The 10,708-nt window shown below is 41.6% G+C and overlaps 1 protein-coding gene across 1 annotated transcript; it reads right to left on the bottom strand.

Moving 5' to 3' along the window:
* Nucleotides 1–247: 247 nt before the first annotated feature.
* Nucleotides 248–10,169, bottom strand: SUMO1 (small ubiquitin like modifier 1). The gene is made up of 5 exons (XM_009088078.4): nt 10,012–10,169; nt 4,943–5,017; nt 3,668–3,745; nt 1,959–2,030; nt 248–1,117 (listed from the first exon to the last, which is right to left on the bottom strand). The coding sequence occupies exons 1-5, from the start codon at nt 10,021–10,023 to the stop codon at nt 1,049–1,051; spliced, it is 306 nt and encodes a 101-aa protein (XP_009086326.1). The 5' UTR covers nt 10,024–10,169; the 3' UTR covers nt 248–1,048.
* Nucleotides 10,170–10,708: the final 539 nt, after the last annotated feature.

The raw sequence follows: 10,708 nt of genomic DNA, 5'->3' as shown, positions 1-10,708 counted from the left end.
AAGATTTACGTAACTGTAAGTGAATAGTCTCTTCCAAGAAAAGAAACAGCTAGTAGTCTCTAAGAGTCATCTGCAAAACAAGCAGATCAAGTATTTTACGAGAGCAAGTAGGAAAAAAAAAACTTTGAGGTATATTTACAGAGCACAATTTTTTCTGGCTTTAACTTATAGTCACAGGAAAAGCACACCCTAATTATAACTTCTAATGGTTTTGCTCATTTCCAATCATTTGAAAAGAAAATGCAAGTTGTTTATAAAATTGGTTTTCTTGTTTATTTTAAATGAAGCTGGTACAGACAATGTCCATTCAAAACCCACGTCCCAGGCCAAAAGGTACAAACAAGCGTGTCAAAGTAACACCAGTTGGCTGCTGTGAACATTCTTGCACGGATACCTGCATGTACTAATTGCTATATGAGGTTAAAATGCTTCTGGGCTCTTCTGGTAATATTTAAAAATCATTAGGATTTTCAATTTCACGTCTTCAGCAAAGCCATCTCTGGAGCAAGGAACAGATGACAACAGTTCTAGCTTTTCCATTTCCAACTTGTCGATCTTCCTCATTGGGCCATCAGCATAATTTAAGCAAAATAGCTCTGAGTTATGGATACACAACTTCTCCACAGTTTAGTTCTCAGAAAAACTTCATCTCGCACTGAAAGTTATAGTCCAGGAGTGAGACAGTCACACATCAAAACTTCAGGGCAGATATGGAAGTCATTAAGAACACTCGCCCACCTGGCAGATCTTACAGCCTTCGTGCCTGAAATGCACGAACCCAGTGAACATACAAATGCATGTGAGTACATGTATTCCTAAAGGGGAGGGCAGAAGGGAAGAGGGGAGCAAGGTTGCAGCTGGATCACAGAAGTTCAGCACAATGAAAACAGAAACAATAGTGTATAATGAGCACGAGAATTCAAAATACCAGACGCTTGAAAGTAAACTCCCAGAGATGGGGTGCCAGTTTCAGTGTTGAACACCACATTACAAAAGAACTATTATTTAAAAATAAAAAAGGATTAAGGGGGAAGAAAATCAGAAGGATCTAAACTGTTGAGTGACCCCCCGTCTGTTCCTGATAAACTTCAATCACATCTTCTTCCTCCATCCCCAGCTGTGAGAACAGAGAAAAAACCAGCAAATAATTGTTATTAATAATTGGATACATCTGGTGGGATGAAATCAGAGCAGGTCCTAGACAAATTATATAATGCTTTGTTCCTCTGTCCTGTCATAATTCATCAAAGGGGTGAAGGAAGTTTCAGTCTCCTCCTCACTAGACAATATTCACAATTTTTGGACATTTTTCTTCAGACTTAAGTATTTGAGTCAAAGCAAAAGCATTACAGCAAAGACCCACTTGTGGAGCAGTCTAGAAGTTTCTGGCCTGGAAGTTGCTGGCTTTACCTTCCTCTAAACCCCTTGTTTAGGGGGAACAAAGATATCACCAACATCATAGTGACTGCATCAGCTGTAGAGCCCCATGAATTACATCTACAGTGCACTACTAGCTCACAGTGCAGCTAACACCTACACCTTGCAACTCAAAGCCTGTTTACAACTATTCTCTCAGAGAGAGCAACTTGTTCAATTTCATAGTCAACAAGTTTGTCTGATATTTCCAGAAGGTCATTATTATGAGTTTCTTCCTGCTTTTTCGTAACAATTGGTGGAAGTCACTGGACAGAAGTAACTGTTTTCTGTTTATTTACACTTTGATCTACTAAATGTGAACTAAATACATACTTATTCCAAAGTCATACTGAAGTTCAAGCTCAACAATGGGAAGATTCCCTTTGTGTTTTTCCCCCCTCTACCAAGCAGTGACTACAACCTCCTTTCTGGGCATTAGACATGGAGGTCCAAGCAGGCTCTTTCCAAACTGCCTATCTGCTGTACTAAAAGACTATAGTTAAAGAAATCTAGTCAAACTATATTTCTAGGAAGAAACTCACCTCCTTGGGGGTATGATTATCAGTAATTCTCTGACCCTCGAAGAGAAACCTGAGTGAATTCATTGGAACACCCTAAAAAGAGAAACATATGTATAAGAAAAAAAACCCAACTTACTTAATCTTGTATGGGTTTACAAGAAAAAAAAATTTTAAATAAAAACAACACATGAAAGTCATAAAAGAGTGCTAGTTCCTGTTACAGAGGGAGCTCAGATATTCTGTTGCATTCAAGTAGACTACCAAGAAGTGACTCCAAAGTATGAGTGCCAAAATGATGCTTGTTCCAGAGTCTCACTGGAGTCATAGCTAAACAACTTGGAAGTTTACTTAGCTTTTTAAACTTGTCTTTATTTGTGAATTAAGTACTGACTATGCCCTCTCTCCCAAGATATATTTACACAAGTGTTTTTCTAAATAGCCAATCGGGCTTATTTAAGGATCCTAAGGCAACAGGAGAAACATGATGTTTACTTCATGAACCCCTGCCCTTGCTTTCCCAATCTTCTATGGCTACAGGAAGGAATCACAACCTTTACCATTATCAATTCTGTAAATGCTCAGTACTGGGAACAAGAAAGAGCAGAGCTGAGGGAAAGAAAAATGAACAGCATTCAAACAAGGGGAAACAAACATCCCAAAGGTAAACAGAGTTAAGTTAAAGTATGTCTGTTGCACAACGTGCCCATTTCTGGCAGAACGTCATACTTCACATCAATAGATAAGGTAAACACCTCATCTTTTCCTTCTCTTCCAGGTTATGAGCAAAACAAACTGAGGTGGAATATGACAATTTTATCACTTAGCTCTCAAATACCACTTGCAAATAACTAGGCAGAAAATTTTCTCAGGTAAGGACAGATCTGCACACTGTTTTAACAATCCCTCTGGCCAATGTGGAAGAAATGTTGACAGTCCCTTTACCAGAGAAAGGCTACTTGACACCAAAAACTGCATTGACTGCTGCAAAGGAAATGACAGACCCTCCAGAATTCAGCTCAGGAGATAACAAGTGTGCTCATTTAAAGAATTATTTCTTTCTTTAAGAAAGAATTCCACACATGCATGTTCATTAGCCAGTAAGAATGCTGCATGAATTATTTCCAAGATGATTTAAAAAAAAATCAGGTTTTTAAAATGAATCATAATTTTAACCATTTGAATTTGGCTACAAATGTATCTGGTGCTTGATCTCTTCTTTCCTCCTACACCAGAAAGGCAGCAAAAAATAACATTTCATGAAAGAACACTTCAATGACAAGTTCAACTTGTCTCAAAGCATCAGGAAAAAGCCCCCAAAGTATTATTACTTATGATTATATCTCCTGAAGTGAACTCCAACACACTTATCCAAGAAAAGGCCACACAAGGCATCTATCCCCAAAGCTGAGGGCAAACTAGGCCAGGGCTTCTGGAAATAGCAGCTGTGAATCCACTATATCTGCCACAGAATCTGGAAGTGAAGATATGTTTATGTTCTGTAACAATTGTTACTATTTACCTACATACACAATTAATATTGCAGATTTCTTTAACTTAGAGTATAACTTCACAATTGTCTTAAATAGGAGTACTTTTACTTGTTGAAAGAAATTAGGAGATCCATTACGTTTGTACCATCAGATACAACAAAAGTCTTTATTTGAAAGCATAGTGAGAAAGGTGGTTTGGGTTTTTATTTTCTTTTTAAAGAATGTCATTGTTTCACAAACCTGTCTTTGACAGTATGATTCTTTGAGTTTCTTGAGGTGTGTTGTCATTTTCACCTTGAAGTGAATTTCACTGCTGTCCTAAGGACAGAAAAGAAAAAAATTTACTCTCCTTAGAGTAACTGCTAACTTTATCTCTTTTATTTTTAAACATTTCATTAAGAAAAAACTCATCTAAAACTTACATGTGATTTAACTATCACCATGCATACCTTAGTGCATCATAACATGAACCTCCAGGATGATTTATCAGTCACTAAATTTGCTATGTACTTCCACAGGAAGCGCTTTTTACAAAAACAGATGGCATCGTATAGCCTTAGGCTCAACATGGAGGTTTTGGATTTCAAGTTACTAAAACCCATCCATGGTTCAGTCTGTGCTGCCATCTTTACCCAGATGATATGAAATACAAACATACATATGCAGGGAATTTCTGTTCTAAGATTCTAAAGAGACAAGTTAAAGCTTGCACTTCAAAATATATACGAAACCTTGTTCAATTAAGAGTAATTATCTAGAAGTTAGGATAGAGGCAGAGTTGGCAACACCAGACTAACTTAAGGAGAAATCTCAGCTCTTATTATTCTGCAGTCCTTCCCACTAAGATGCAAGTAGCTGAAACTGTCAAAATAGCTACAGATAAAACAGATTGCAAGAGGTTCTGTGCAAAAGGCATGAGGGCCACTTCCAGCTTTTCAATGAGTTCTCATAACTGCTGATTAGGCCAGCAAGAGGTAAGGTAGTTTCTGTTAGTCCTATTTGAAAGTCATCTGTCTCCACCCAACTGCAGCAAACACTACAACTCCAACAAACAATCCTAGTTGTCATCTGAGCTAGGGGTTCTTTGCATAGAAGATGCCAACATTCTCAACATTCACATACCAGAATACAGACTTCTAATCCACTATTCATCTGGTTGCTACATCTACCAACAGGGCAGCCAACAATCCTTCCCCTACCCCTGAAAAAGAAAGCTGATTCTCATGCCTAGGGTACTACACAAACTTTGAGGACCTGAATTTATCAAGTTTGCCACTTATTTCATTCATACCCTTGGATAAATTAATCCCTCAATACATCAAAAAAAAAAAAAAAAAGCATACCAGAGTATACTAATATATACTAATAAACATTTCTGGCAACTGGAAGTACTTTATGGCAGAGGGGGATCCACACTGAAGAACTGAAAGTATCAACTTGCATTTGATCATTTCTACCATACAAGAAGTCACACCTACATCAAATGTCAACGAGCAATTACGTAAAAAAACTCACCTGCCCAATGACTTTGAGTTTAATGTACTCCCCTTCTTTCTTATCTCCTAAGTCCTCAGCTGAAGGTTTTGCTTCCTGCAAGAAAAACATAAACCTGATCAGTTCAATACTTCATTATTTTCACTGGACAGTATGGCAGCTGTCATCCTCTCTATTGCATGAAATCAGACTACTCAAGGTGTCTTCTTTCTTTCTCTGTGTGTGTGTGTGCACAAAAATAACAGCAACACAGTATCATGAAAGGTTGTCTGCCTACCTGTGAGAAGTTTAATGAGAGAAAAGAAACACCGTAAAGAACAGAAGAAATGAGAGAAGAACCATTTGGAAATAGATGGCATACAAAAATAAGAAGTATAATTTTATAACTCTAACTCCTAGACAACAGACTGCAAAAAACCCACAAGAAGCGTACTAAGAAGCTCAGATATTTGACAGAAAAAAGGAACATTGTCAGGAGAGTAAACAAAAAGTACTTGTAACACCCTATTGACTTAAAGAGAGAGAACCATGCAAACATTTTTCAACCCACTGCATCAAAGGTAGTCCTTATTCTCAAAAGGCTGGTCAGCTAGCTTCTTTTTATGACAACAAGAGCTTCCTTCTAACACGTTTGTTTTAAGACCACAATACTTCAAAGTTTTAAAAGGTGCAGTTCCAAGCACTATAGTATTTTGATATCTTTCCAGGGTAAGAATTAACTGTACAGACAAGTTTGATTCAACAGCTTGAGCACTAAAGCTTATCAAAAGGGTTTAAGTGTTATACACTCTCAGACATTAATTAAGGACATCAGAGTTTTCGTGTTGCCAGTTGATAGATTAAACAAGAGAAAAATCAGATACTATTAACCCCATTCCTTGCCTGTCACTACATACCCTGCACCAGGCCTTTAGCTATGTTCCACTGCAGGACAAAGGGATCTTACACAGACATCAGGTCTAGAGGGTGCAATGAAGAATTGTTCCCAAGTAGTCATAACCACAGGTCTCCTGCTGATCATGTTTGAAATCATCCTTTTATATTTTACTCCTTAACAGTGTAGACAAAATAAACAAAATATGTACAGGTGTCTACCACAGGCTCTCATCCCAAAAGGGATTTTTTTGCTAAAAGTACAGAAACATCCTCTGTATGGTTGGACTTGAAATTTAGGATCAAGTGCCAAAAACACACAAAATACTAACCTTCTCTATTAAGCCCATCCAGATAGGTCTCTATCTCCAGATTAAAACCTTTTTAAGTTTTTCTCCCTGCTTCCTAAGGAAGTTACACACACAACGTTTTTGAACATTAAGAGATCAGGGAAGGGCACAGGGCAAGTCAGCAAACACCCTTCCCATCTGTACCAGTCTCAATCTGGAGTAAAGAAAAAGAGGAAGTGTTCTTTCTATCAGTTTGACTCACTGCCTCAACCCAGATCAATTCAGTTTCTACAATGGAAAGAAGTATGAGCCAGACTCCACCTGGTTTGAATACCTTTTATTTTTTTAATATCCATCCAGGCACAACCTAAACTGCAGGGACTGATTCATCACCCTTCAAGCTCAAATCCAAAAACTCAACCCAGGCTTTCAAAAAGCCTGACATACACAGGCCTTCAGGCAAGTCACTTTAGAAGCATGAAGGGAGCTCTTCACTGGTAACACAGTCAGATCACCTGTGTTCCCCAAAGTTTTCCCTAACATATTTGGACTCTAAGCTTCTGGGACTAGTTACAGGAATTGGTATTCACTCCTGACCAGAAAGAAAAACAAGAAGCTGCAACTTGTTCTGATAAATTGCACAGCTGTTTTAATGCCTTTATGCAGCATTACTAACTTCAAGGAATCAGACCAAGATTCAGATCTCTGCTGATCTGGTTTGTAGCTTCAAAACTACCTCCTGTTTCACTATTACTGTTCTTATTGAAAGAATCTGTAAGAACACTCTGTCCCTTTACATGACATTTCAGGTCAGTCACTGTCTAAATTTACTTTACAAATGGCATGACAGCATATTATCCCAGCAGTAGAGGTATTTGTAGTAGTCTTATAGTTCTGGACATTGTAACAGATCTACCTCTCCTGGCTTCCAAACCCAACCATCTTATACCAGGTATTACTAATATCATTGCTACTATGACAGCGCCTCTGGCCAATATGAGTGATAAAACTATGATTCATATTTGATTCCTACCCTCAAGGACAGAGGGCTCTAGTATTAAAAACAAATAGGGAAAGCACCAAACATTAGAAGAAGCAGGGGGAATTGGAGTCTTCAAACCATAAAGATGCTTGTTTAAAGGCCCACAACCTCTCACCCACAAAATAAGAGGAAAGAAAGCTGTAGCTTCAGGAGAAGAGAAATAATATCAAATTAAATAATAGAAGTGCCAATAATCAAAACTTTACATCAGGATACAAGACCCAGCAAGTCTGAAAATGCTCTCTGCAGCTTGTCAGTGAACTATACTGCCATTCAGTGCCAAATGGTTAAGGCAACACAAAAACACTTAGGAATAAAGAAAGGAAGGAGATTGCAAAGTTGTTAAAACCACTAGCATTCATTAACAAAATCCTGGATCAGCAAATTAGCAAGCAAGTCTCCAGACTTCTTGCCCTGTGAAAAGAACAGAGTACCTCATGAAACAGGACATAAAAAAGACCACCATACAAAGAGAACAGAAATACCACAACACTCCAATTTCTAACTCTTCATTAGATGCCTGAAGTTTTAAAGGCTTCATTGCAGTTTTCCTAAAGAGCACAAAATAAGGCTCCTAGCACAGTCACACACTTTTATATAAGGACCCTAAAAAGCACGCAAAGCTTCTTGGATGAAACACACTGGTATTGCTATTGCAACTAACAAAAACAAAACACACACAAAACAAACATTGTGAGGCAACATATTGCAAGCTTCCTCCTCCAATTTTCAGAAGAGCTCAAACTTCAATGTCTAACCTTAAAAAAACAAACTCTATTCTCAGCATTTTAAAGAAAAATCATCAAAACCAAAATTACTAGAGCAACAGATGTACAACATACTTCCTAACAAAGAAAAAAAACTTACATTTTTTATAGGAGTGGAAAACATACATACAAACTATAGCATTCTTTATTAGCAGTACATGAACAGAAAACATTTAGATTCAAGTAATGCAAAAACAGCCTAAGACACTTGGAGGGAGGAGAAAACAATTACTGTTTTGTTTAATTTTTGCTTAGATCCCACTAAGCAACCATGTGGGTTTTGTTTTGAAGTCTGCCCTTGTTTCAAGCATTTTACTTATCATAAACGTCAATTTCACACTGAAAATAAAGTAACCCCTACTTTTACTGATGATAAATGACCCCGCTCTTAACTTAATTCCAGGGCCAAAAAGAATGATACTCTAAGCAACTCACAATTTTAGGTAATCCAGTTATTCTTGTAGGATTGATAAAGAAAGGAATGAGATTTACAGTGCTGCATAACCTTACATTATCCTTCTACTTAAGCATCTGTTTAGCTCTTGTTGCACAGTACCCCAGAAATGAATGACACAACATCTAACAGTGTTTTGCTTATCTGTAAAAAATAAACATCAGGCTCCTTATTCACAGATCTTTAAAATACATAGCCACAACAGGTTATCACATACATGGAATTGTACATGCTTCAAGCAGTCCCAAAGACAAAATACACATGTGCTTTAGCAGAACTTGCCTGGGGAAGGATTTACCTAACTAATGAAAGCTGCTGTTTGTTAAAACACGCCTTGGTTTACATATGCGGACAACTACAGAGCAGGTCACGTGAACATCTGTCTATAAAATCTAGTTCAGAAATTGCTGGTGGGTTTGTTTGGCTCTTTTTAAAACGCGGTCACTTTCACGTATTTTACTACAGGGGCAACGTGTCCTGCTAGGAGGCAGCAATCGCGGTGCTCCCAGCTGCCCTCGCACAGGCACAGAGAGGCAGCAGCACCATTCATTGTCAGCTGCATTGTGCTGGGAAGTCGGGGGCGGGGAGGAAGACCACCAGCGCACACAGCGCTGGCTTCTTTTCTCCGCTCCTACTGCACCAAGGCTACTCCCCAAAGCAGACACGGTATGTACTAAGCTGAGCCTTCTCTCTGGGGACTTTTAATTTCCTGGCTGGCACCAGTACTATTCTTGACTTCACAGCACTACAAGAAACGTTTGTAGGCACTAACATTATCACTTTGGGAAAAATCAAAGATAGGAAAAAATGCCCTATGACGACAATATAAAAAATAAAGCAAAACAGAATACAAATTAAAACCGGAACGCTGTTTTAACTTTCCAGCGGCAGGTCACATAGCCTAAAGCAATAGTTGTAAGCAAAGCACTGTATACATGCCAGGCCGAGTAACCCAGGAACTTGCGGTACGAGCAACTATTTAAGTCCCCGGCTCAGAAGACAAAAATGACGGGGGCATAACGAGAATACTACTTGAAGCGAAGGCAGGACAGAGCCTTGATAAAGGACAGGGTGTTTAATAGAGGCAAACAACGCTCAGCTGAGAAAGGAGGGGGAGAAAACCAGGCTTTCGCATTCCTAGGGCGAACAGAGGACCTGGCAAGCCTAGCCTAACCCGCACAAAGCCCGCTCCGGGGCAAAACCATCCTACCACACACCCGGGAAATGGAAAAGGAAAGGAAACAACAGTTGTGCAACACAGCTCGCCCCTCGCTGCGTTCCCGGGTTTCCAGGGCCGGGGCTGCCCCGGCGGCGATCCCGCTCCGTCCGGACGCCGCCCCGGCCCCCGAGTATCCCCGCCTGGAGCCCGACCGCGCTCCTCGCGAAACACCCCGAGGGAAGAGGAAAAAAGGATTAAAATGCACGGGGAGAGGGGCCCGAATCTGGCCGAGGTCGGAGATCGGCATCCATACATACACACACACTCCCCTGGGGGAAGGTTCCCCCCCGGCGCCCTCCGGGCGACCGCGACTCCGCTCTCCCCGGGCCGGGGCTGCCCCGCGGCGGCGGAGAGTGCGGGCGGGGGGGGAAGGCAGCTCCTCCCGCGCCCCGGGGCCGCCGCACCCACCGTGCCGTCCCCCCACACCCGGGACAGCTGCCCGTACCTGGTCAGACATGGCTCGGCCCCGTGTCGTGCGGCAGGCTCGGCTGGGCCGCTGCAGGCGCTCCGCTCCTTTCTCTGCCCGCAGCGCAAACACAGGGCCGCGGCACGGGCGGGATTTCCGGTGCGCCTGAGCTCACTTCCCTCCCGGGCTCCGCCTGCCGCCCCTCCCGGGCCTCGCACGGAGCTGCCGCCGCACCGGTTCCGCCGAGGCCGCGGCAGAGAGGGGAAATCGCCGTTGGAAGAAGCGACGAACGTTAAGGGCACCGTGGTGATCGGAGCAGCTGGGGAGAGTCCAGCGGATGCCCCAACGATGATGAAGGGGCTGGAGCATCTCTGTTCATGAGGAGAGACTGCGGGAGCTGGGCCTGTTCGGTCTGAGGAGATTGTGAGGGGATCTCATGAATGCACAGAAATGCCTCAAAGGCAGGTGCCAGGAGGATGGTGCCAGGCACTTCTCCGTGGTGCTCAGTGACAGAACCAAGAGTAATGGCCATAAACTAAAACATAATAAAGCTCCACCTCAGCTTGAGAAAGAACTTACATTGAGGGTGGCAGAGCACTGGAACAGGCTGCCCAGGGAAGTCATGGAGTCTCCCTCTCTGGAGACCTTCAAACCCCACCCGGACGTGTTCCTGTGTCACCGTGACCCTGCCGTGGCAGGGGTTGGACTCGGTGCTCTCCAGAGATCCCTTCCAACC

The sequence above is a fragment of the Serinus canaria genome, chromosome 7, assembly GCF_022539315.1.
Source record: "Serinus canaria isolate serCan28SL12 chromosome 7, serCan2020, whole genome shotgun sequence".
NCBI lineage: Eukaryota > Metazoa > Chordata > Aves > Passeriformes > Fringillidae > Serinus > Serinus canaria.
The sequence above is the reverse complement of the archived record's forward strand: the minus strand, read 5'-3'. Positions and strand labels throughout refer to the sequence as shown.